At 59.0% G+C, this 26,866-nt stretch overlaps 2 protein-coding genes across 2 annotated transcripts; both read left to right on the top strand.

Annotated features, from left to right (window-relative positions):
* Positions 1–299: 299 nt before the first annotated feature.
* LOC142821140 (ribonuclease-like) lies at positions 300–761 on the top strand. The gene has a single exon (XM_075911939.1). The coding sequence runs from the start codon at positions 300–302 to the stop codon at positions 759–761; it is 462 nt and encodes a 153-aa protein (XP_075768054.1).
* Positions 762–14,202: 13,441 nt separating this feature from the next.
* On the top strand, positions 14,203–17,140 carry LOC142821139 (uncharacterized). Its single transcript, XM_075911938.1, has 3 exons — positions 14,203–14,282; positions 14,497–14,901; positions 16,764–17,140. The coding sequence occupies exons 1-3, from the start codon at positions 14,240–14,242 to the stop codon at positions 17,138–17,140; spliced, it is 825 nt and encodes a 274-aa protein (XP_075768053.1). The 5' UTR covers positions 14,203–14,239.
* The last annotated feature ends 9,726 nt before the right edge of the window (positions 17,141–26,866 follow it).

Below are 26,866 nucleotides of genomic sequence, written 5' to 3'. Positions count from 1 at the left end.
AGATCTCCAGCGGGTTTGGGTGCCATTTGGGCGTAGAGGAGAAAGACGCTCTCAGCACAGCCTGGGAGTCCATAGGGGATGGTGCGGGAGCTGTGGGGTCTGGAGCGCTAGTTTGGGTTCCCCGATGTTGGGGCAGCTCTAAGTCTTGAGGGCTGGATCCTGGGCCGGAGATTCCCCACCTGCTCTGGAGTATTTGGGGCAGCTTTGGGGTGGAGGGACAGGGAGCAGGCAGATCCGGCCCCACACTGTCTCCATCCATCTCCCCCTCTCCCCATGGCAGGTGGGTCCAGGCACACGACATGGCCTCGGGGGGACTCCGCCCCATGCTCCTGCTGCTCCTGGCCCTGCTGCCGGCCGGCCTGGCCTTCTTCTTTGCATCCCGCAGTGCCCAGGAATTCGTGGCCAGGCACGTGGATTTCCCCAGGAGCAGACCCCCGCCCGGCCAGCAGTACTGCGACTACATCATGCGGCAGTGGCGCTCCCTGCCTGGCACCGCGAGACGTCCCTTCATCTTCGTCCATGCCGATCCCAGCCAGCTCGCCAGCCTCTGCCGCTGTGGGGACGGGTCCCAGCCCCTGAACAGGACGTGCATCAGCAGGAACCGCATCCCCACCACCACCTGCCGCATGGCCTTACGTGGCTTGTATGGGCTATGGGGGTCCAAGCAGCGGGACTTTCCCTTTTTGGGCAGCTTCAGGAGAAGCAGGATCCGTGTGGCTTGCCGTGGCGGGGAGCCCGTAGGCGTCCTGGGAACCGTGTAGAGCCAGGTGTGGGCCAAGGGCCGGGAGAGGGTCCCCTGAACCCCGCTTAGCTCCCAGGCAGCCTGGGGCCTGCCCTGTCTCTGTCCCACTGGCATGAGTCCCCCCCGGAAATTCCTGTGCCCAGTTATCCCAGGGGCTGCCTGCCCGGCTCTGTGGGGGGTTCCCATGCTAGGGCCCGGTTCCCAACCCCCCTCACCAGTGACTGGCCTGGCGCCCATCCCCCGACTGGCACCAGGACCCCCAGCCTGCCAAGCGACTCTGAAATCTCCCAGGAATATTCTTTGGGGGCCTCATTTCAGTGTCCGAGGGCAGAGCAACATTCCCATGAGCCCTGGTTGACCGCCCCTTCCCTGCCCCACCCCTTTCTGTGCCCATTAGCCCACACAGCCTCATCCCCTCCCTCTCGCCTGGGCTGAGGGTCTGATCCTGGGGGAAGCTGCCACTTTGTTGAATTTTCTCACTGCTCCTGGCAATAAAACCCTTCCCTGCGCACGCAGCATGAGGTGCGAGTTTGTGTGTGTGTGGGGGGGGGGGGGGGGCAGGATCCAAGAGGGAAGGGAGTTTGGGCTCAACCTGTGGACGGAGCCGGGGGCATTTCAGCCCAGACACTTTCTCTGGCCAGTGGAAGTAGGAGCCCCTCTGCCCCCCCCCCCCCACGCACGAGACTCATTGGCACCCAGCGGGGCATCTCTGCCACAGGGGAGGGAGGTGGAGAATGTTTCTTGGTCTCCCTGAGTGGGTCCAACTGGGACAAAAAAGTGCCCAGAGATGCCCTGGTGGGGTATCTCTGCCACAGGAACCCGGGGGTCGGAGTGTTTCTGGGAGCTCTGCTGAGAGGGTCAAATAAGGGCAAAGTGCCCAGAGACGCGGCCACTTCCTGCCGAAGCCTGCGGGTCCATCGCTCTAAGGCACCAAACCTCACACAGAGACGTCCAGCTCATCCCCGGCTCCCCAGAAATTTCACAAGAGTCCCCTTGATATCCCCTGTTCCCCAAGGCCCCCCTTTGCCTCCACATCTCCAGCCTCCCCTCAGACACCCCAGCGTTCCTTGTACCCCACCCAGCCCCACCTTACACAGGGGAGAGGTTATAATTTGTCTGAACATCTTCCCTTGCTGCGTAGTTCAATTTCTTTTAGATCCAAGGGGAACCAGCACACTCCAGAGAAACTGAACCACTTTCATTTTTCTTGCCAGGAAAAAGCAATTAACACAGTTGTTTAAGTTTAAGAAGCCCTAAAAACAATTCCTAGACAAGTTAAGCGTTAAATATTGTCAGTTGTATAGCAATTAACCCAGCCCAAAGCAATGGCAAAGCAATTCCTAGAAGCTCTACTAGAATATAATGAAGCCTTATTTACTTACACTCCACCCGTCTGCAACCCACAGTACCTGACTGGAGGTCATGCTCCTTTGGATTTCCACCAGTTGGGACTCCAGGCACTGGGGGTGCCGGTGTGAAGGGTCCGTTACTTCTAGTTACAGGGGCAGGACACCTGGGTCCATCCTGATCTCTCCCTCCTGTCGAGTGTTCTCACTAAGCACATTGTATAGCAGAGCCAGTCCGCGTCACTCAGGAATTCGTCATGTGTTGGCTGAGGTATCTGGACAGCCCATCCTTGGGGGACATCCTGCTACTCAGGGTGTTGCCAACTCTGTGCCTGGGTGGCAGTTTCCTGGCTGCGAGTGGCATTGTTTTGCTGATCAGAGATAGAACAGTCTGGTCCCAGCCTGCTCCCGGTCTTCTTGTACGATGCCCAATTTGCATGCTTGTGTGACCCTTCTGCTGGGTAGGGCCGGCAGCAACCAGGGCTGGATTCAATATCTAGAGGTCCAGCTCATACAGAACCGGCTTGAGCCCCCATCCAGTAGCCTGGGAACTTCGGATGCCCCTGGGCACCTCTGCTTCTCCACTCGCAGGCACAGAGTCTGAGCGTAGAAAAGAAAATTGTAATGAAAGAGAGATAAGTCACATGGCATTAACTTGGGAAAATCCCACAACAGAGTCCATAGCCCTCCCCCATGAGGAACCGTCCCAGCTCAAATGGATTGAGCAATGTCTTTTGCCTCTCAGTCTCACTAGTCCAACAAGAGAAGGGATCCATTCACTTACCCGAACTTTCTCCGTACCCCACTTCAAACGCCCCACTTACAGCTCTAAGCACAGACCCTGACACATCATCATGATGACTCCACTCCTTGAGCCTGAGGCCATGCCACCTTTGTGCTGCTCCCGTGGCCCACTTGTTCTGCCTGCCAGTGCTCCTACTGGCTGCCCACCAGTAACTCCCACCAGCCGCCCTACTGGCCACCTACTTGCTGCTCCTACTTGCCGCCCCCTGGTCGCTCCCACCAGCCACTCCGCTGAATGCCCGCTGCCGCTCTCATTGACCACTCCCCGGTCGCTCCCACCAGCCACTCTGCGGAACGCCTGCCCCCACTCCTTCCAGCTGCCTGCCGCTCGCTTCCACCAGCCACACTGCTGGCCACCGGCTCCTGCTTCTGCTCCTACTGGCCACGCACCAGTCCCTTCCGCCAGCTGCTCCACTGGCTGTAATAGGTCTGGCTCCAGGACAAGCCAGTGACTTCAGCTCTTAGGGTATGTCTACACTACAGCACTAATTCAAACTAACTTATTAATTCGAAACAAGCTAGTTCGAAATATCGCATCTAGACCCAAAAACTAATTCAAATTAGCATTTTGCTAATTTGAAATATCATGTCCACATTGATCAGACGCTGGATCACATATAAGGGCAGCTGAAACCTATTCCGGCAGGGCATCAGGGTAGTAGTTGCTTTGTGTGGCTGCTGTCTGAGGCTATCTGAAGCTCGTGCTTAAAGGGACCCCCCTGGACAGCTGGTTCTCAGCTTTTCCACTTGCTTGACTACCTCGCCGAGGGACAGCAAAGCGTTTTCCTCTCCACCTGCCTGTGTCGGTGGTTCCCATTGGAGATGCCACCACAGTTGGCACCATGGAGCCAGAGCGCGCCCTGGGCATGCTGCTTCAGTTTTTGGACTTGCTGCTGCAAGCCTGCCAGCAATGGCTGGAGGTTGCCTGGCACCATCTGGTGCACGTCAGCCCCCTGCCTCTCCCCCTGGCCTCCCTGGGGGCCGAGGAGGAGCCGCAGCAGCTCCTGGACACCAGCGTCTGGACACCAGCAGCGACTAGTGGGACCACATCGTCCTGGAGCACTGGGGAGACCAAGAGTGGACCCAGAACTTAAGGATGAAAAAGAACACCTTCCTGGAGTTCTGTGACTGGCTCGCCCTGCTCTGCAGCGATGAGACACCCTCATGAGGCCCACCATCAACCTCCAGAAGTGTGTGGCCATCGCCCTGTGGAAGCTCTCCACGCTGGACAGCTACCGATCTGTCGGGAACCAGTTTGGCATGGGGAAATCCACCTCATGCAGGTACCGCACTCACCAGCCACTGGTCCAGGGAAAATGGGGGCGGGGGAAGAGGTGACAGTGCCCCACACGGGTGGGTTCGGTCTGTCCTGGCCGTACTATACGCCGCCTGTGGGAGTTGCTTCCAGGAGTGGGGTGCAGGGCAGTGCCAGGGAAAGAACACTCCCAGCCACCCGGGTGCCGCAGTGATTCGCGGTTTGCTGTGTCTTTCTGCAGGTGGTCAAGGCCATCAACCGGGTGCTGCTCTGCAGGGTGGTTCATCTTGCCGACCCAGACGCGGTCATCCAGGGGTTCGGCACCCTCGGCTTCCCCAACTGTGGGGGGGCCATCAACTGAACGCACATCCCCATCCATGCCCCGGAACAGCAGGACTCCCTGTATATCAACTGCAAGGGGTTACTTCTCCGTGATCCTGCAGGCCGTGTCTGACCACCGGGGCCAGTTCACGGACATAAATGTGGGCTGGTCTGGCAAGGCACACAACGTCAGGGTGTTCCTCAACTCCTGTGTGCCAGAGGCTGCATGCTGGGACCTTCTTCCCCGACCTTTGCATCAGGGTTGGGGACGTGGACTTTCCCATCTGCCTGGTGGGGGATGCGGCCTACCCCATACAGCCCTGGCTGATGAAGCCGTACACGGGGCACCTCAACCCCTCCTGGCAGGTCTTCAATGCCAAGCTCACCAGGGTCCTATTTACATGACTCCGCACCCACCTCGACCTCGCTGAGCACAATATCCCTCCCATGGTGGCAGCATGTTGTGTGCTGCACAATTTATGAGAACGGGAGGGGGAGGATTTCCTGCCAACCTGGATGGCTGAATCTGACTGCATGGCTGCCATCCTGGAGGTCCAGCAGGGGGCCATCCTGATTCGGGAAGCCCTGCAGGAGAGCTTCCATGTGGAGGAAGACTGAACTCTCCCTGCATGCCCCACTGGGGCCTTCTTGCACCCTCCTCTCCTTCCCCTTTCCCCTCCCTAACCCCCCTTCCTAATGTCAAATAAAGACACCTGTTTTACCAACAAAAATCTCTTTTTATTTTACATAACTGGGGTGGGGGAAGGGTGGAAGAGGGGAGGGGGAAACCTGGGTGCTAGAAAGGGGAGGAAGGGGAGGAACTGAAGGGAAAGCTCAGGGTTGGGGGTCCTGTTGGCTCTCCCGTCTCACAGCACAGCAGATGCGGGGGCGTCAGGGGAGAGTGGGTGTGGAGGGTGGAGCAGGAGGGACGGGGGGGTGCGGAGAAAGCGGGACAGAGAGCAGGGGTGGGAGGAGGAGTGAGAGCTGGGGCGGCTGCAGGGGCTGGAGCAGGAGGAGGCAGGAACCTGTCCACCAGGGTCTGGAGGTGGCCTCTGAAGGCACGGCCCTGCTCCTCCAGCACCTCCACGCTTCGCTGTCGCAGCCGCAGATCCTCCTGGACCCAGTGGTCTGGGTATTGAGATGGTGCTCCAGTAGCCGCAGGTGCCGCTACTGGTAGTCCTCCAACTTTCTTGTGTGCCTGCTGGCCCAGGTGTGGGTGGCTGTTGCAGGTGGGGTGGTGCACCCTGCAGTCCCAGGTGCTGCAGCTGTGGTGAAACAAGAGCAGTGGTCAGTTCTCCCTGGGGACATGGTGGGTGAAACCCAGCCCACCTCTGCAAGGTGAGGTTGCAATGTGGGGAACGGGCCAGGGCCCCTGCATGACACCCAGCTGCTGCTCCATGATGGGCAAGGCCCAGGCGCACGGTCCCTGGGCTCCCTTTCCACTGCTTCCCACCCCCGCCATACACATAAGGGGAGCATGATGGCACTCACATGTGGAGCTCTCCCTGGCCTCGGATGACACAGCTGATGGGCTCTGTGGGGTTCCTTGGGGGTCCTGGGCAGGCTCCCTGCAGGCTCCTGGCTCTCGGCATCCTCCTCCTCCTCCTCGGTGTCAGGGACAGGTCCCTCTGCCCCGGGGTCGAACACCATCCGGGGGGAATGTACTGCATGAGCTCCCAGGATGCGGTCCAGGGCCTCAAAGTGAGGGCATGCCTCCGGGTCAGCCCCTGGCTGGGATGCCCTGGAGTAGGCCTGCCGCAGGTCCTTAATTTTGCAGTGGATCTGCTCCTGGGTCTGCATATGGCTTCTGGTGGCTAGGCTGGCAGCGGCTAGTGTGGAGATAGTGGACGCTGGAAACCTCCCCCCAAACTTCGATGAGGTCCATGATCTCCGCACTAGACCAGGCGGGCGCCCACCTTTTGCGGCCCCGAGCAGGCTCCTAGGAGCTGCCAGCCTGGTCCTGGGAATAGCAGAGGGCTCGGTGGCAGCAGGTGACTGGCTCATGCCATGCCAGGTGCAGGGTCTACTGTCTGGGTGCTGGCAGGCTTGCACCTGGCACAGGCACTGTAGCCAGACTGTGGCCCTTTAAGGTCTCTGGGGCCGGGACGGGGGCAGAAGAGATTTCCTGGTTTGGCCCAGAGTTGCCACCAGGGCAAGATGGGAAGGACTAGCCTCCAACTAGTTCAAATTAAGTGGCTACACAGCCCTTAATTCGAACTAGGCGTTAGTCCTCATAGAATGAGGTTTACCAAGTTCCAATTAAGCGCTCCCCTAGTTCGAATTAAATTAAATTTGAACTAGCGGTTTCCATGTGTAGCCACTATGAAAGTTAATTCGAACTAACGGCTGTTAGTTCAAATTAACTTTGTAGTGCAGACCTACCCTCAGAGATTTCAACTCTTTAGCCACCACCTAGACTGGCAAGATTTCAGTTCCCACTGGACTAGCAAAAAGACTCCTGCTGGAGTGTGCTTTAAATCTGTCCTTAAAACAAGGAGGAAAGAGGCAGGTTGGACCAGTCTTGCAGATCACACCTGGCTGGCAGGAGCAGGCTGACTCAAACACTTTCCCCCCAGCTCCATACACTCATCTCTGGAAGGGGTGGGAGGCTTGTTCATCTGAGACCTCTTCCGATGATGCTGTCTCTCCTGCAAGCACTGGTGTCACAGTTTTCAGTTCCCACATTTGGGGTCACTTGATTTGTGACCCCACAACAGCCCAATTGAGCTACGATACAGCACATTCCATTCCCCACGGATCCTCCATCAGCCCCGGCTGAATTGGATTTCCAGAAACACACCCCGGATTGCTTCCCCCTCCTGGCCTGAGCTGTATTTACATATCAACAGTTAACAGTTAATTATCCTGCAGAGCTACCCAACCAGAGTGAGCACCCCTACCCCCCGGGCAGCTCTCTCCTTAGGCTGGCTCATAGCAGGCAGGAGTTTAGCTCCTGCTTGCACCTGTGCAAAGTGTCCCTGCCTCTCCAAGCTCCTTGCACCTGGCCAGCTCTCTCCTTTAGTCTGGCTGACGTGCACTGGACATGTGAAAGAACTGTGGTTTGCCATGTCACAGAGCCGCTGTTTGGACCAGGCCGGGACAGGGCCTCACCAGGCAGTTGTTGTGGTTTTGGTCACATCAGGGCCATCTGGGATCCCCTGCACCCTTCAGGCAATCCAGTGTTCCCTATACCCCCCAACCCCAACTTACACAAGGGAGAGGTTATAACCCATCCCCCCTCCCCTCAGACACCCCAGTGCCCCCCCAGCCCCTCTTACACAGGCTACGTCTAGACTGGCATGATTTTCCAGAAATGCTTTTAATGGAAATGTTTTCCGTTAAAAGCATTTTCAGAGCAGAGCATCTAGATTGGCACGGACCCTCTTCTGCAAAAGCACTTTGTGCGGAAAAGCGTCCGTGGCCAATCTAGACGTGCTTTTGTGCAAAAAAGCCCCGATCGCCTTTTTCACCATCGGGGCTTTTTTGCGCAAAACAAATCTCAGCTGTCTACACTGGCCCTTTTGCGCAAAAGGAACTTTTGCCCAAACGGGAGCAGCATAGTATTTCTGCAAAAAGCACTGATTTCTTACAGTAGGAAGTCAGTGCTTTTGCAGAAATTCAAGTGGCCAGTATAGACAGCTGGCTAGTTTTTCCGGAAAAACTGGTCAGTGTAGACACAGCCAAAGAGAAGGGAGCAGCCCAGAGCAAGAGAACACACCTGAGTGAGCTGGTGTGAAGGTTCGCTCTGCAATATCAGGAACAAGGTACTGCAGGAAGAGCTGGGGGAGTGGCCCAGGGAGGGGCTGCTGCTCAGGGGGCCAGGGCCAGGCTACACCACCTGATTGGGGCTGCCCCCTCCTATAGGGCCCTAGGCCAGAACCTGGAGCAAGTGGGTGGGATTGGGTCCACCCTAAACCTCCCCTCTGGCTGGAAGGTTCAGCAGGGACTAGAGAAAAGAAGGACACTGGACTGGCCAATGGTGAAAGAAGCTCTGGTAGCAGGGTACTCGTGGCTTTGCAGCAGTAATTAGGGACACTGAGGCTGTGTCTAGACTGGCAAGTTTTCCACAAAATCAGGGCTTTTCCGGAAAAACTTGACAGCTGTCTACACTGGCCGCTTGATTTTCCGCAAAAGCACTGACGAGCTACTGTGCGAAAACAGCACTTTTCTGGAAAAGCTTTGCCGCTCCCGTTCGGGCAAAAGTCCTTTTTCCGAAAAACTGTTGCGTAAAAGGGCCAGTGTAGTCAGCTAGCTAACACTTTTCTGAAAAAGCAGAATAAACTGAAAAAAGCGGTTTGGACGCCTGGAGACTCTGTAGGAGCCCCGGACTTCCTGGTAACCTGAGCTGTTAAAGCAGTTGCAGGCTGCTGAGTGCACGTGGCAGAAGCGTGCCTCAAACCTGTGGTCTGAGGTCTGCCACAGTGCCCCTGCAGTGACCAGCAGCCATCACAAGCCAGCCATGGCAGCTCTGGGTGGTGAGCCACCTGCACCCCCAGCTCAGGAGGCCCCCAGGGGCCACCAAGGGCAGGCTCCCTCCTGGACCCCCAGGGAGCTGGAGACCCTCCTTGACCTATGGCAGGAGGAGAAGGGTCTCCACGATATCCGGTCCCGGATGGCCGAGGTGCTGGCCCAACGTGGACACCCTGCCCGGAACATAGATCAAGTCTGGGCGAAGGTTAAGGAGCTGCGCCTAAGGTACGTGTGGGCCAGCGAGGCAGGACCAGACACCTGCCCCCACTATGACCAGCTGCATTCCATCCTGGGCCAGTCAGCCCCGCAAAGCCCAGACATGCCGGTGGACACCTGCCAGTGCCCCCTCCGTCATCCGAACCAGCGAGGCGGGGGAAGGAGAGGACAGCAGCAGCACTTCGGGGGAGGAGGCCAGCGTTGCCACCCAGCAGGCCCCCTCCAGCAGCTCCTCCGAGTCCGGGGAAAGTTCCACCAGTGAGTCTTTGCAGTTTGCACTCACAAGGGTGGAGGGCGGGCGGGGGGTGGGGAAGCCAGGTGCCCAGAGGGGGGAGGAGGAGAGCATGTCACTCAGGCCACATGAGCTGCATGCTGTGTAGCATTAGGCAGCAAGCAGCACGTGCAACCACATGCAGCCTGGTGACCGAGCAGCACGTGGCCGTGGCAGACAGCTGCAGGGCACACCTGGGACCGTGCTGCTCACACACATTCAGGCGGGACCAGGGGGAAGGGTGGATGCCGGCTGGAACTGGCCAGGGCCCCAGGGACTCAGCCCAGAGCCCGCACCTATGGTGCAGCACGGAGAATGGCACACTGTCCCATGCCTGGCTGTGAGGCACAGCCAGCTGCTCTTGGGTAAACCACAGCATCACAGCCCTGTGACCGTGGCCCCCACCGAGCCCCTCGCCTGCTTCCGGTGCCTTGGCTGGCTCCCCGAGGGAAGTCCCCACTGTAGCCACACATGTCCGTTGGGCTACCAGGTTGTGTGAGGGATAGTGGGAAGGAGGGGGGGGGGAAGACTTGGGCTGCCCTTAGGGCCACCTGAGTTTTGCTTCAAGGATGGGACACCCCCTCCCCCCAGTCACTCTTCTGGTTCAGTCCAGGAGATATCCCACCAATGGGGATCTGAGAGCCCAGACCATCTCTGCAGATGTGCTCCCAGGCACTGTGTGGGGATGCATTTCACTCCCTGTCAAACACTAGTGATTAGCCCAAAGCCTTCACAGTCTCCACTGGCAGGGAGTTCCACAGGTGAATGCAACACAAGCACCCTCCCGCCCTCCACGGGGCCAGGACACAGACCGGTGGTTACAATACATGGAGGAGGACCCTACTCCAGGGGCGGTCCTCCTTGCAAACATACAACACGGGTGGCAGGGGGTGAACTGCGTGGGCCCAAGCCACACAACTGTGGGGTCACCTGGGCTCGGGGTGGAGGGCATGAGGTGTGGGGACAGTGGCCGGCCTGCCTGACTGACCCATCCTTTCTTCTCTTCCCTGCAGTGGGGCCGAGCACAAGCTGGGGACCCTCCAGTCTGGCAGCAGCAGCACCCCCAGCTGGCCAACCATAGAGGCACAGTCTCAGCCAGCGGGACCAACTCCTTCGCCTCCTTTGTGGTGGAGGCAATACACGGCTCCATTCGGGAGCATGTCCAGGGGGACCTGCAATGGCACCAGGAGGCCTGGGGCGCCTTCCAGGCCCAATGCACGAGGATGGCTGACTCCATGGCCATCCTCACAGAGCACATAGCGCATGCTATCCACTACGGCATGGCCATACCCCATGCCCCCGCCATCCCTCCCCTCCTGCCCCTGCAGTGCCCCCAGCTCCAATGCCCCCTCCTCCTGCCCCTGCTCCACTGCTCCCTGCTCCTGCCGCCCCTGCTCCAATGCCCCCTGCTCCTGCCCACCTCCCCATGCAGCCTGCCCCGATGCGGCCTACCCCTCATGTGCAGGTCCACCCCCGCAGGAGCGCTCGCAGGGGCCACCCGTCCCAGTAGCTCCTCCCCCTCCCCATCCCAGTTTAAGGTCTCCTTCCTCTCCCCCTCCCCCTTGTAAATAAAAAGACTATTTTTCTGTTGATTATTGTGTTGGTTATTCTAGAAGATGTCTTTTCATTGTATCAGAAATACACAATGTGTAAAAGTATCAGTGCCTTACAGCTACCCCTCTCGGATTGCCTTTCATTTTTTCTGCCCCCAAATTAGTTGCCAAATAAATATCTAATCTGCTCTCAGCATCACATAAACGATACAATTGTATGGTAATTGCACAACTCAACTCACAACTTGGATTTTAAATAGACGCTATCTTCAGGAAAGACATTCAGACTCAATTTAAAAACTTTATGTGACGGCATAATTACCACTTCCCTAATCCCAACCCTAACCCTAACCCAATTGTTAACAGCTCTCACCCTTTAAAACATGCACCTTACCTCTTGTTTCCATGTGTCTAACTAGACACTAATTTCTGCTAGATTAAGCACTTTTCAGCTATCAGAAATCTTTTCCCCACAAAGTCTTCTCTCCACCTGTTCTTCAATAATCTATTTGGATTCAACTTCACTGCTTTTTTTCCCCTCCACCATTCTGTATTCCTTGCTAAGTTTTTCTTCTCTATCTCTTTCGTAGAGCAACAACATCAACACAGCAACCAAAGTCCCACTTACATGGACCTTCATGAGAGAGACTCAAGGAACTCAATCCATTCAGCGTAACATAGAGACGTTTCAGAGATGACTTGGCTGCACGTCTGTGGTACCTACATGAGGAGCAAATGGAATCGTCTATTGTGTTACTAGAGGTAACTGTAATAAATGATTTGAGATGCCAATTAGCCACCTACATTTTAAAGGGTTACAAAATGCGGACACCAAAATTCTGTATTCTATCACCCGTGGTCCCTTTAAGTGGTCTTTGGTTTGTGCATAAATAAATACTTGAGACTTTAATTAAAATTTAAACCACAACTATATTAACATAGATAACAAACAAGCAAGAAAGGTTAAAAGACGCACACAAAAGATAGTTTTTGGTGTGAGCGGTACGTTTATGAATAAATAACAGCGACGCTGGCAACTCGCGTTCTCTGCTGACCCGCCTGTAGGGAAGATGCGCTCGGGGTGTGCAGGGGGTCACAGAATGAAGACTTTTCAGATGGGAGGAATCACGAGAGTGGGACGAGCAAACAAACATCCAGCGCTGCTCGTTTCAGTGGCCTGGTTCTCACACCCCTGCAGGAGGGCCTCCGAGCGATTCGCCATCAGTTCATACCCTCCCCGCACTGCCAGCTGCTGCTGCCTGAGTTGTGTAGCCCTGCGGCCTGAGTTGTGTCACCCCTAGCGACTAACCACGAAGCAGCAGCAGTGGACAGAGCCCGGCCCCTACTTACTCCTGATTCACCCCAGCGAGGGAGCTGAAGTTCATGGGGATGGTTAACGCCTCAGTGCTGCAGACGGAGATGGTCTATTGTGACTGAAATGGGGCCCCTCACCGTGGCGTCTCCGCCTTTAGCAAGCGGTTGGTGCCTACACACAACAGCGCCACGGTGCGGCGGGGAACTGAGCCCAGCCCCTGGCTCTCTGACCTTGGGGTGTGCCCCCTGCGTGTGTGCGCTTTTTTGTAAATGGAGACCGCAATGGTGCAAACACCCCCGCATGTTTCCCCAAGTTCGCGTGCTCCTGCCGGCTGGGGGGTGGCTGGGGCCGATTTTCCCCCCGTCCCTCCCTTCTGTGGAGGACGAGATGAAGGGAAGGCAGGCACTTCTAAACAACAGTACACACGGAAGTGTAAATGCATTTCCAATCGTTAGTTACTAGAGGATTTATCCACTAGGGGTGCAGGGCAGGTGACTCAGGGCAGGAGGTGGACGGTGGGGGGGGGGGTTTGAGGAGGGCCTAGGATGGGGCTGCAAGAGTCAAGGCAAAGAGCGGGGGGGGGGGGGGGGTAGGGTCGCTCAGGGCCCCCGCGGTGGCTAAGGTGGCGCTACTCCTCCATGAATTTGGTGGCCTTTCAGAAGGCTGGTACTGCACTCACCGCCCCCCCCCCCCGCAGCCAGCAGGTTTTGGAGGGGGCTGTCTGGCTCGCCCACACGGCCAGCATGGCTGACGTCCGGCAACCCCTGGGGGAGCATAGCCCCCTCTCTACTATCCTTGCGGGCTGAAGTTGTGATGTCCAGCTCCGGGGGTGGTCCCAGGGAGGTCACAGCTCAGGGGTCGGTGGCTGGCAGGACTGGTGATTGTGGAAAGCCATCAACTTCAGAGAGTTACCATTTAGGACAGGGGTGGGCAAATTCTTGCCCTTGGGTCAGATCTTGTCCGCCAGGGTTATCCCCTGGTGGGTCCCCACACCCCAGTAGTTACCTCTACGTCTGCAGGCCCAGGGGTTCACAGATCCTGTCCTGTTGGCTGCCGATCGTAGCACGCTAACCCTGGTGAACCCTCACTGTTTTATTGCCCGGCCCTGGTTTAGGAAGAGCAACATCCTTATTTTTCCCGTGCCTCAGTTTCCCTCGGGATAAGGACGCAGCCCTACATCACACATCACATGCATTACAGATTGTGATGTGCTTGGACACTGCGTAGCACAAGCAGAGAGAGAACCAGGGACAGAGAGAACGAACGCGAGCTCATGAGGACAGAAAGATGGATAGTTAAGTTTTTGAGGGCTATAAATTGTCCACTCCATTTTCTGCTGCTATAGTAAGGCTGAGTAAGTCAAAGGAAGAAAATATTCCACAAGGAGAAGCAGAAATCTATAGGGTGACCCCGCTGCTGCCGGTTTCTCAGGGAGGAAGGGAAGGAGGCAGAAGGACTGAAGATGTGGTCCGCTGTGAGTTCATGGGGATTGTCCCAGCTAGCTCCTGAGAGCGGATGCTACTGATCAGTGAGAATTCAGCTCTGTGACTTCCTGTGCTCTGTGCAAAGCTGAATCAGTACAGGAGAGGGACTCGTCTCCAGAAGAAGGGCTAAGAAGCTGGACTCTATACCCACAAAACGGGACTAAGGCCGAAGGGAACCAGCGCTGTCCCAGCCCTGAACAAATACCGCCGAAATAGTCAGCAAAATCTGCCACCCCGGACCAGAAGCTAAATGCGAGCGATTCCCGATCGTTCCACGAGGGGGCAGCATCTCCCCATAAGAAACACCGACCCACCCTTCTCTTATACCCGCAGTGTAGAAGTCTCATGCAAATCCCAGCCCGGGGATTCCTGTTTAAATCAAGCCCGTCTGACTCTGGGACCCGCAGCCTCTCCCGACCCGCCCATTCCCGCCTGCCGGGGCACACTCCGAGCTGACTCGCCATGCCTTTGCTGCTGTTCCTTCTCCTGCTGGACTCCACTTGGTGTGAGTGTCTCGGACAGATTTCCCTGCTAGGAGCAATCCAGGATCGGCTACTTAAAAAGCAGCCCAGGGAATGAGGCGCAGAGACTCCAATAGACTCCAATAGCAGCTGGGTGCCTAACACCCTTAAGCTGACTCTGCAGGTGTTTAATGTCCTGCGCTCTCCCCTGTCAGGGGACGGAGCGTGGCTGACAGATCCGTGTGTTTTGCCTTCCAGTTGTCCTCGCCCAAGGGCAGCTGCAGCAGTCGGGGCCTGGAGAGGGGAAGCCCGGGGAGACCCTCACCCTGACCTGCACCCTCTCTGGGGACTCGCTGTCTGCCGCCGGGTCGAGCTGGAACTGGGTCCGGCGGTCGGCGGGAACAGGGCTGGAGTGGATGGGGAACACGTGGTGGTCAGGAGGCAGCTGGTCGACGAACTACGCCGGGGCTCTGCGGGGCCGAATGACCCTCACCGTGGAGCCTGCCAAGAGCCGAGTGTCCCCGCAGCTGCGAGCGCTGACGGCGGCGGACACCGGCACCTATTACTGCGCCCGGGGCATTCACCTGACCACGGTGACACGGGCCAAGCAGGCGTCGCTACAAAAAGGGGAAGGGCGCCGAGAGCCACTAACGCTCCGGATTTGTGCGGGACTCTCGCTCTCCTTCCCTGCGTGACGGAGCCCGCGGTCACTCCGGATGGGAATGTTACCTGTCTACACGGGCCTGGCGCGGGCCCGAAAGGGGTTAGAACCAGGGGGCCCGGCATTTCAAACGGTGGGAAATCGATGTGCTTTATAAATCTGAATACAAATATATTGTAAATATGGCAGGGGAAGCTCACCCCAGACACCTCCCTTGTGCACAGCGCAAACTCGCCCCTCGCTTCTTTCGTTTAATGGGCCAGAACCCTCCGGTCCCTGTTTGTCCCGTTGTGACGGCACGTTGGGGGTTCCCCGTCTCCTGCACCCCGAAATGGCACAAACAGACTGTACCAGCCAGTGGAATTGAGGGTGGTTTATTGCTCCTCCAGCACAGCGCAGCACAGATGTAATCTGGTTACAGGAACTGGGCTAGGATGCCTCAGGCCCCCTTGAGATGGGGGAGACTGGGCCCCTAAACTCCAGCTCCTCTCCCTAGGCTGTCTCCTCCATCCTCACAGACAGCCACCAACCAACTAAATTCCCTTCCAGCCCTGCCCCCCAGCCAGGGCCGCATTCACCTTCCTTTGTTCCTCTCCATGGGGGGTGTCTGGCCACTGGTTCAACAAGTTTGGCATTACCTCTGCCTAGCGAGGTTTTCCCTGCTGGGTCTTGCTCCAGACAGCAGAGGTCACCACATCCCAGCAAGTACCCCCACTACGTCACACCCGTTCAGATCAAAACACCTGTCTGGGCAACCAGATCATACAGAATGAACGTTGGCGTATAAAATAAACCAGAGTAACGACAGATTGATAGAGGGGGGCGGGGATATGTAGCTAGATAGGGTGTGTGGGATAGATACAGACAGGGAGCGTGGGGATAGGTAGAGGGGGTGTGTGGTTCGGATACTGGACCCGGAGTAGGGCCGCCATAGGCTCGTCAACCCTGGCCTATGACAAGGCACCACTGGGCCTTTAACCCCGCATCTCCTGTTTATTAGCCAGGCGCTTTAGCCAGCTAAGCTATGGAGCCCCCTGCGGAACCGCTTTTAAACTATTCTACTTTATGGGCCCGGACAATTCCTGCAAATACTGTCTGCTCTGTGCCCCGGTGTCCCCCTTTGCAGTGATATGAGATTCACACTGACTCAGCCAAAGTTGTATTAGCACAGACACCTGGGCTCAGCCTAACCAGAGAACAAGTCTCTTCCCAGGGGGAGAGACAAAGGAAGAGAGGTGGAGATGGCCACCTGGCTGGGTGGCAGGGCCTGGGAGCGAGGCAGTGGCTGGCTGGGAAACATGACGGGAAGAGCCTACGCCGAGGGCTGATGGACCCTTAACTCAAGGGGTCTGAGGCATCCTGGTCCTGACTCCTCGAACCACACCACGTCCATGCTGTGCTATGACCTGGAGAAGCAATAAACCCGCTCTGTTGTATGGGCTGGCGGAATCTGTTCTTCCTGCTACAGGGGGTGCAGCATCAGGGGAACCCCGACACGTCGCCACAGTCACACGCTGGGACACGCAGGGGAGTGTGACTCTGCTTCCCACCCCGCACCGCTCTCTGCCTAGAGATCTGCTCCGTCTATACCCGCTGGGGGAACCCGCATGCAAATCCCTGCCCCGGGCTGCCTGGTTAAATACCAGCCCCTGGCTCTAGAACCCTCAGTCTCTGCCAGACACAGACCTGCCCGGCCCTGCCCGCTGGGGAGTTTTGCTCAGTGGGAACGAGAATGAAATTTCTGTGGCTTTTCCTCGCCCTGCTCGCCGCCCCCGGCTGTGAGTGTCCGCGGGGCAGTGAGGGGATTAGGGTCCCACACACATTCAGCGGCTAATTCCTTCCTGCATTTGTTTCCTTTCCCCAGGTGTCTTCTCTCAGGTGCGGCTGGTCCAGTCCGGCCCGGGGGCGGTGAAGACGGGAGAGACCCTCACCCTGAGCTGCGCTGTCTCCGGCGTCTCCATCTCTGATCAGAATTCCGCTTGGGTGTGGATCCGGCAGCCCCCGGGGAAGGGGATGGATGGGATGGAGGGCATTGGGGCTATGTACCCATATGGCGGGAACACAAACTATGCGCAGCCTTTCCAAGGCCGAGCCACCATCTCTGCAGACACCGCCAAGGGCCAGGTCTCCCTGCAGCTCCGCTCGCTGACAGCTGCAGACACCGCCACCTACTACTGCGCCAGAGACACAGCTACTCAGAGCAACGCAGGGACTGGCACAAAAAGGGGAAGCGGCCGATAAACAGCCAAGTGAAGCCAGATTAGGAAGGGGAATTGAAGCCCCAACGTCCCCTCCCCCCCTCCCCCCACACCCGGCACGGACACCCGCAGTGGCTAGAACAGGACTAACATCCCCAGAGAAGTTATTAAAACTTCCCCCAGAACCACCCACTTTCCCTGCCCCCACCCCAGGAGTCATACCTCGGCCGTGCCGAGAGCCCAGGGAGTGTCCGAGTGAAACTCGCTCTGAGAGGCAGGGGCGGATTCCGGGATGCGCCGAGCTGGGAGCAGGACAGGACCCGGGCAGGTTCCGGCCCATTAGCCTGGGAGCGTCTCCGCCAGTTTGTGCAGATCTGGTGTCGCCTGGAAAGTCCCTGCGAGTCCAGGGCCGGCTCTAGGCATCTCGGCCACCCCTGAGAGACACTGGTCGGAGAACTCCTGAACTCCTGGCTCTTACCGCCCGACGCGGGGCTGCCTGCGGCCATTGGGGGGGGGGGGGGGGCGGAGCGCGATGGGCCAGTGGCTCGGAAGCACTGGGCAAGTCGCGCTCGCAGCCTCGCCGTGATTGGCGGAGGCGCCATGAAATCACCGTTCTGGGGCTGCCTCGCTGCCTTCACTCAGCACCAGGGAGAAAAGTGCGCCCTCTAGAGGGCGTCACGGCGGGGCAGTGTGGGGCGGCCCAGCACCCAGCGGCCGCGGGGCGGGGAATGCCCGAGGGAGCCTCCCATGAAGCAGACTCCGGCGCCGGGGATCGTTCGCGCTCCTCTGACTGGCACCAGCCAGCGCGGCCCGACGCGCAGGGGGCGCCCCCTGGGCTCTGAGAACAGCAGCGGCGCCCGAGCGCTACGGCCCTGGTGGGCGAACCGCTCTCCCCGGGCTGTGCGGGGCAGGCTGCACAGAGCGATCCGGGGCCGGGCAAGGGGCAGCCCAGGTCACTGCAGCCAGGGACCGCCCTGCGAGCCAGGTGCCTTCAGTCATCGCTCCGCCTGCCTTGCGCTTACTAGTGACCCCTCCGGCCGGAGCGGGCGCCCGTGGCCAAGGCGTATGCGGGAGTGTGTGTGTGTGGGGGGGGGAGCGCGCATTGGCAAATGGGGGGCGACTCTCTCCCCCTTTCTCTACCTCAGTGCCGGGCGCGGGGGGAGGGGGGAGCTGCAGCCTTGCTGGGGCCGGGCGGGAGGAAGGCCCTGCCCGGGCCAGGATGAGTCAAGCAGAGCTGCGTAGGCTGGGGGGAGGGGAGAGCGAGTTTGCAGCGGGATCTGGTTGGTCTGGCGGCGAGAAGGCGCTGGAGGGGCCTCGCCTGCCCCGGCTCAGAGACTTGGGGTGTCCCTGGCCTTGCCCGTTATGTTTCCAGGCTGTGTCCGCGCGCATCCCCAGGGGGACCCGTGCCACTTTCACTCCTCCCCCAGGGCGCTCCTACTTTCCCGCGCGGGCTGTGGGGGAGGGGAACGAGGGTTTGGGGAACGAGGGAAGGAAGACGAGATTCGGTCAGTGGGGGGAGGTGGGAGAGGGGAGCGGACCGGGTCCGATAAGGAGGGGTGGGGATCGGGTTTGGCTGGAAGGAAAGAGAGGGTAAAGGGTGTATTAGGTGGGGGACACAAGAGGGGGCAGACAGGGTCTGGTCACTTAGGGGTCGAGTTTGCCTGGGAAGGGAGAAAAGGTGGAAACGGGGTTCGGTGAGTGGGGGGGCGGGATGTGTGGAGGGGAGACAGGATGGAGGCTGGGTTTGGCCGGAGGGCGCGGTGGGAGTCAAAGAGCCGCAAAGTGAAAGGGGCGCTTTCGTCCTTAGAACCTGTCCTGCAGCAGCGGGCCAAAGGGGGGGTGTGACGTAGTGGGGGTACCTGGCTGGTTTCTATGCTGCTGGCTCTGGGGTAACCCCCACTGGATGCCGTGGGTACCACGACCCAGCAAAACAGGACGAGTCACTATGCAAACCAGTGGCCAGACACCCCCCATGGAGAGGAACAAAGGAAGGTGGAATGCTGCCCTGGCTGGGGGGCAGGGCTGGAAGAGAGTTAGTTGCTGTCTGGGAGGATGGAAGAGACAGCCTAGGGAAAGGGGCTGGAGTTTAGGGGCCCAGTCTCCCCCATCTCAAGGGGGCCTGAGGCATCCTAGCCCAGCTCTGTGACCAGATTCCATCTGTGCTGTGCTGTATCCTGGAGAGGCAATAAACTTCCTCAATTCCACCGGCTGGTGCAGTCTGTTTGTGCCATTTCAGGGTGCAAGAGACGGGGACCCCCAACGCGCCGTCACAGGGGGAGGGGCAATTTTATTTATTTATTTATTTATTTATTTTCGGCTTAAAAAACCTAAAGCCGGCCCTGGAGCCCGCTCTCAGAGCCGGCCGGGGAGTCAGATGAAGCGGTTCTAATGGTCCCTGCGAAACCCGTAACTGGAAGGGACTGAATCGAAAAGGCCCCTTCTAGGTTTCCCTTCGCACTCCCCGGGTGCAGCCAAAGCTCTTCAGGGCACAAACCCCAAAGCAGCAACGCCCCTTCCTGTGTCCATTTCCACCTCCCTCCCCACAGCTGTTTGTCTGGATCCACTGCCAAGTGCCCAGCGCCCCCCGCCCACTTTCCCCATTGCCTTCCCCTCGCTCATCCCCGCGGCAGCTCATTTCACTGGCTGCTTCTGTTTCTATTTCTTGTCCATTCCCAGGAGCCGCTCGTGGGGGCTTGTGACGTAGTGGGGGTACTTGCTGGGCTGTGGTGACCTCTGCTGTCTGGAGCAAGACCCAGCAGGGAAAACCTCACTAGGCAGAGGTAGTGCCAAACTTGTTGAGCCAGGGGCCAGACACCCCCCATGGAGAGGAACAAAGGAAGGTGGAATGCTGCCCTGGCTGGGGGGCAGGGCTGAAAGTTGGTTAGTTGGTTGGTGGCTGTCTGTGAGGATGGATGAGACAGCCTAGGGAGAGGAGCTGGAGTTTAGGGGCCCAGTCTCCCCCCAACTCAAGGGGGCCTGAGGCATCCTAGCCCAGCTCTGTGACCAGGCTACATCTGTGCTGTGCTGTATCCTGGAGAGGCAATAAACTTCCTCAATTCTACTGGCTGGTGCAGTCTGTTTGTGCCATTTCGGGGTGCAGGAGACGGGGGACCCCAACGCGCCGTCACACTGGTGTCAGGAGCGGGATGCACTGCACCCCGTGGATGGAGCTTCCAGCGGCAAGTGACAAGGCGCAGCAGAAGCAAGAGCCCTGGAGCCAGGCGTGCTGGAGACAGAGTGAAGCGGTTCCTGGGAATCATGGGGCGCTGCAGCACTAGACTGGTGAGTCTGCACCGAGGGGACCAGCGGGCAGATGGCCTACGCCCGACTCTTGAAGGCAGAGCTGGTGGGGCTGTGCAGAGAGAGGGGCTTGCCTGTGCGGAAAGCAACCAAGGCCCAGCTGATTACCCAGCTGGAAGAGAATGACCAGCCACAGGGCCAGGATCTTGTCCCCAGGGGAAGCAGCCAGACCCCCCCTGAGAGTGTGTCAGGCTCAGAGAGGGGGAGGAGCGCTGGAACCCACCGGAGAGATGAGACAGCGTCTCCCGGGGGGCCTGCAAGTAATAGCCCATCTAGGGCAGGGGCCAGCCCAGCGGAGCTACGGCGGCTGGAGATCCAGCTGCGGATCAAGGAATTGGAAGTAGAGGACCGAGAGAGGGACCGCCAGGACCGAGAGAGGGAGCGCCAAGATCGAGAGAGGCAGCGGCAGCATGAGCTGGCCATGGCAGAGCGGAGAACCGGCGGGGCACCGGCTGCGCCAAGTGCGGATGGGCCCCAGGGTCCCAGGACTGCCAGACGCTTGGAGAGGCCCGTGGTGGCCCAATTGAAGGACATGGGTGACATAGACGGGTTCCTCAGCGCCTTTGAGAGGGCCTGTGGGCTGCAACAGGTCCCCCCAGCTGACTGGCTGCAGGAGCTCATCCCCGCACTGAACCAGGAGGCGGCCGGAGTGCTCAGTCAGCTGGAGGACCTACAGCCAGGGGATTACAACAGAGTCAAGGAGGCCCTGCTGCACAAGTTCGGGCTGACCCCCGAGATGTACAGGAAGAAGTTCCGGGGGGTACAGAAAGGGCCACGGGAGACCTATGTGGATCTGGCCTCCCGACTGGCACAATACTGCCGCAAGTGGGTGTCTGGAGTCGGAGCCCAGACCGCAGAGGAGCTGCTCAAGCTGTTCATGATGGAGCAGTTCTATGACGCGTGCCCACCCAAACTGAGGCTGTGGCTCAAGGACCGGAGACCAGAGAACCCCCAGGAGGCCGGGAGGCTGGCGGATGAGTTCACGGAGAGCCGGTCCGGGTGTGAACCGGAGTCCCGGAGAGAGAGGGAACCGCGCAGAGACCGGTTCTCGGCGGAGCAATGGAGAGAGACACCTCCGAGGTGAGCCCCAGGGACCAGGACCAGTCATCGATACCCCAGAGAACCAGCCAGGCCCTGGACAGAGACAGCCCAAAGCCTAACTTGCCATCGCTGTGGGCAAAAAGGCCACAAGAGGGCTCAGTGCACCAGGTCCCAGGATCGGGGACTTTCCAGGGTTAACTGGCTGGGGCGGGAGGAAGGGCAGGCTGCCCCAGAGGCAGGGGCTGGCAGGCAAACCTCAGCTCAGAGAGAGGGGAAGGATGCTCAGTGCACCTCCCCTGGGAGGTCTGATTCTCAGGAGGCGGATTTTTCCGTGTACCGGGTGGGGGCAGGACGGCCCCTGCGGAGCGAGTGCCTCATACCCCTGGAGGTGGATGGTAGGAAGGTGACGGGCTTCTGGGACACGGGGGCGGAGGTGACTCTGGCCCGATCCGACATAGTGGCCCCGGAGCGGATACTACCCCACACCCAGCTGACCCTGAAGGGCATAGATGGGTCCCCATTTAAGGTGCCTGTAGCCCGGGTGCATCTGAAATGGGGGGCGAAGAAAGGCCTCAAGGAAGTGGGGGTGCACCCGCACTTGCCCACCGAGGTGCTGATGGGGAACGACCTAGAGGAGTGGCCCCATGAATCACAGCGGGCTCTAGTCACTACCCGGAGCCAGAGCCAGCGGGGGGCTGACAACGTGGGTCCAGGGAAGGACTCCTGGCAGCAGCCTCAGGGTCCCATCCCAGTGGACACGGGGTCCAGCCAGGCTGGGACTCCGGACCTAGGCAAAGGTGGGGAACAGGTCCCGATCCCTGCCTCAGCAGCTGAATTCCAGGCTGAGGTGCAGGCAGACCCCTCCTTGCAGAGGCTGAGGGACCAGGCTGGCCTCCGTGCAGCTCGGCCCCGGGGGAGAGGTGGCCAGGAGAGATTCCTGCAGGAGCGTGGGCTCCTATTCCGTGAGTGGCTCCCCCCCAGGAAGGCGAGGGCATGGGGGGTCCAGCGGCAGCTGGTCGTCCCCCGAAAGTATCGCCTCAAGCTGCTGTATTTGGCCCACGATGTCCCCATTGGGGGCCACCGGGGGATCCGGAGCACCCGGCTGAAGCTGCTCCAGCACTTCTATTGGCCGGGAATCTTTACAGCCGTGCAGCGGTACTGCCGGTCCTGTGACTCCTGCCAGAGGGGCGGGAAGGCCCAAGACAGGAGGAAAGCGGCTTGGGGGTCTCTACCCCAGATAGACCCTCTGGGCTTGCTGAGTGAGTTATGGGAGGGGAAGACCTCCCTGGATGGAGCTTCGGGGGTGGAAGCCGCCCTGGCTGTCCAGAGAAGGCTCGCTGGGCTCATGGCCCCGGCCCGAGAGACCCTGGCCAGAGATCAAGGCCAGCGGAAGGGTGGGTGTGACCCCCGAGGACAGGCCTGGGCCAGTCGCCCTGGAGTGGGGTGGCGAGTGGACGGAGGAAACCCAGCTCATGTGGGGCCTCGCCACGGTCGGCCCGAGTCAAGGGGAGCACCCATGGCCCCAGGGCGGGTTCCCACGCAGAGGACCCGAACTTCCCTAGGTCACGAGCGGAGTGACCCTGCTCAGTTCGCTCTCGGAGGGGGGAGAACTGTGACGTAGTGGGGGTACTTGCTGGGCTGTGGTGACCCCTGCTGTCTGGAGCAAGACCCAGCAGGGAAAACCTCGCTAGGCAGAGGTAATGCCAAACTTGTTGAGCCAGGGGCCAGACACCCCCCATGGAGAGGAACAAAGGAAGGTGGAATGCGGCCCTGACTGGGGGGCAGGGCTGGAAGTTGGTTAGTTGGTTGGTGGCTGTCTGTGAGGATGGATGAGACAGCCTAGGGAGAGGAGCTGGAGTTTAGGGGCCCAGTCTCCCCCCAACTCAAGGGGGCCTGAGGCATCCTAGCCCAGCTCTGTGACCAGACTACATCTGTGCTGTGCTGTACCCTGGAGAGGCAATAAACTTCCTCAATTCTACTGGCTGGTGCAGTCTGTTTGTGCCATTTCGGGGTGCAGGAGACGGGGGACCCCAACGCGCCGTCACAGGGCTGGGACCCACCGACCCGCTAAGCCCTGTGCTAAGGCACGTGGCATCCCGGGGACAGGCTTTTCCTACAGCCCTGTGACCGCCCCAGCCCAGCCCTTATGTGATGCCGTGCTGAAGGCCGCTCCGCCAGACAACTCTTCCCCCTTAGACGTCCCTTTGTCATCGTATATCCGCTGCGTGCAGGCCGCATGCAAATCCCTGCACAGTTCCTGCTGCTTAAATACAAACCCTCAGATTTAGGAAGCTCAGTCTCTGCCCAGACACAGACCCGCCCGGTCGTGCCCTCTCGGGAGTTTCCTTCACTGCCTGGGAACCAGAATGGAACCTCTGCTGCTTTTGCTTTGCCTGCTCGCCGCCCCCGGCTGTGAGTGAGGACAGGGGGGCGGGGGAATCAGCGACAGAATGGTGGTTTGGTTCGGTGGCTATTTTTTTCCTCCCTTTGTTTCCGTTTTCTCAGGTGTCCGCTCCCAGGTGCAGCTGGTCCAGTCGGGCCCAGGGACGGTGAACCCTGGAGAGACCCTCACCCTTAGCTGCGGTGTCTCGGGTATGTCCATCGGTGACGGTACCTATGGTTGGAACTGGGTCCGGCAGACCCCTCGGAAAGGGCTGGAGTGGATGGGGTACGTGTATCCGTACAACGGGGCCACAGGCTACCTCCGGTCTCTCCGAAGCCGAGTCACCATCTCTGCAGACACCGCCAGGAACCAGCTCTCCCTACAGCTCCGCTCGCTGACAGCTGCAGACACCGCCACCTATTACTGCGCCGGAGACACAGTGACACAGAGCGCAGCGGGCCCTGCACAGAAAGGGGAAGCGGTTTCTAAGCAGCCTGGCGAGGCCAGAGGAGCAGGGCGAGCGGGGCCCCTCAGAGATCAGGACACACGCGGGGATGGATGCGAACAGCCCACACGCTCCTGTCGGGCTGGGACCGGGCGGGGCGATTGTCTGTCAGACGAGAACACGGAGCGCAGGGACAGTCTGAGTCCCGGCTCTTTCTTCTCACGGGATATAAGGAGTCGGGGAAGCACCATCCCCCCGCTACTCTAAAAAAGCCAAATGATAGAAATGGAACAAACCCGCTCTGCCATTTGGGGAGGGGATCCTTGGGATCCCACTGGGCGCCCTGGGGGAGAGGCTTCTGCAGGGCTGGCCCACAACATTTTGGCACCTGAGGCAGGGAGCTCAAATTACGCCCCCAGGTCCCCTGCTTGGGCCAAAACTTGGAAAGGCCTCAGCTCTGTCTTCTTCCTGTTCTACTCCTCCCATGCTACTGCTCTGCTGACTACATATGCACCAGCAGCAGACACAATTTTTTACATTCTGAGTCCCAGTGGTGCCCCCCCCCCTCCAGTCTAGCCTCCTCCCTTTGCTTCATAGTAAGGCCGGCCCAGATGCCACGCCTTGCTGGAGCTGATGGGACTGTCCATGTGCCCAGGCTCTGGGACAAGGCGATGCTCATTTATGGACCATCTCAGAGTGCCAGGATCTGCCCGGTGCATGACAGCCTCACGCAGGGAGGCGCCAGGTGCTCCAGGGGGACCCACGGGTGAGACAGCACCTAGAATAGAATCGAATCAAACGGGGAACCCCAGAGAAGAACGGGAAGCTCCAACACACTTCTTACACCCCCAGTTGCCAGGATTGGACAGAGGAAGTGCCGCAGATTGTCACATGGCCCTGCTGAGGTGTCAGCCCTTTCCCCTCAGTAGTCAATGTCTGAGCATCCTGGGGGTCAGTGACTGGGAACCAGGAGTTGCTGTGACGGGGGATGTGACACCTATGGCCCTGTGGCATAGCGGGGGTGCTGTCTGCTATGTGACCCAGGGTCCCCCTGTGCTGTGATTGGAGATTCTCACTGACTCTCCCAAACGTATATTGACCCAGGCACCCAGGCTCAGCCCCCAGGGAGAGACAAAGGAAGGAGGGCTGAGACCAGTACATGGCAGGGGGGCAGGGCTGGAAGAGAGTTTTAGTTTCTGTTTGGTATTATGGAGGAAGCAGCCTAAGCAACAGGCTGGGATTTAGGGGCCCAGTCTCCCCCATCTCAAGGAAGGGCTAAGACATTCTAGGCCTGTCCCTGTAACCAGATTACATCTGTGCTGTGCTGTATCCTGGAGAAGCAATACACTCCCTCTGTTCTACTGGCTGGCGGAGTCTGTTCGTGCCATGAGGAGGTTGCAGGAGGCAGGGAAACCCCAACGCACTGCCACAGGCCCAGGCTGCCCAGCTAAGCAGGAGACACTGCCCGGGAGCGGTCCTAAACTAGCTGCCAGCAACTGGTGCCCTAAGTGAACCATGCAATGGGCACCACCACCTCCAAACCTCTCAATGACATTGCACCACCCCATTGTGCCCCATTTAACTTGGTACCCTAGACCACTGCCTGGTTCGTCTATAGAGGGTCTACCTTGCTGCCCTGGGCCCCTGATCTCTCACCTGGCCCTGAAAAGCTGCCAGCTGGAAACCAACCATTGAAACACAGCCCATGAGTCGCGTTCTGCCTGCGCCTCGGTCACAGTCAGAGTGTGAATGGGAAGTGGAGTGTGAGTGTGGAAACAAACGTGAAATACAGTCATGAATCCACCCTCGCCTTCCCTGACAGAGCAAGCCCTGAGTGTGGCAGCTGTAGGCACCAGCAAACCAAGCACCTGCTTGGGGCGGCATATTGCCAGGGGTGGTGTTTTGGCCACCCCGAAAGACACTGGCCCAAAAACTCTTGACTCTTACCACCCGACGTGGGCCTCCCTGTGGCTGCCCAAGGCAATGGGTGGGGCGGCGGAGCGCTATGGGGCAGCAGCGAGCCACTCTTCGCAGGCGGGGTGTGGGGCAAGTCGCGCTCGCAGCCCCGCCGTGATTGGTGGAGAAGCCGGGGTTGCCTCGCTGCCTTCCCTCCTCACAGCGGAGAAAATTTTGCCCTCTAGTTAGCTTGAGAGGTCGTGGCAGCCTTACCACTGGGCCGGACGCGGGATTGCCTGTGGCCGCTCAAGGCAATGTCCCAGGCTGAGGTTCAGTGGCTGCAGGGAGCAGGAGGGAGTATTGATACTGGTTCTGGGAGGGAAGTTACAGGTGCAGTCGGGGCAGGGGCTGAGGTGCAGTTTAGGGTTCAGGGTGCAGGAGGGGGTACAGAGGGGAGGCAGGGGTGTCCTGTCTGCGAACAGAGTTCCTGTAGAACACGTCATCCAGAGAGAATTTTCCTGGGTCAGCAGTCCGGGGTCATTTCTCCCCAAATTTAAGAGGCCCCCAACTCATTTAGGCCTCAGGGTAAGCAGAGTTTTCTGGCTATAGCGCAGTCAGTTTTCAAAATATGAATTAGGCTTCTGTGTCACTTGTGTCAGCAGCAAAACAGCCCTGCGCAAATGCCCTGGATGCCAGACCATGGG

This window comes from Pelodiscus sinensis, chromosome 30 (assembly GCF_049634645.1).
Source record: "Pelodiscus sinensis isolate JC-2024 chromosome 30, ASM4963464v1, whole genome shotgun sequence".
NCBI lineage: Eukaryota > Metazoa > Chordata > Testudines > Trionychidae > Pelodiscus > Pelodiscus sinensis.
This window is presented reverse-complemented; position numbering and strand designations above follow the sequence as displayed.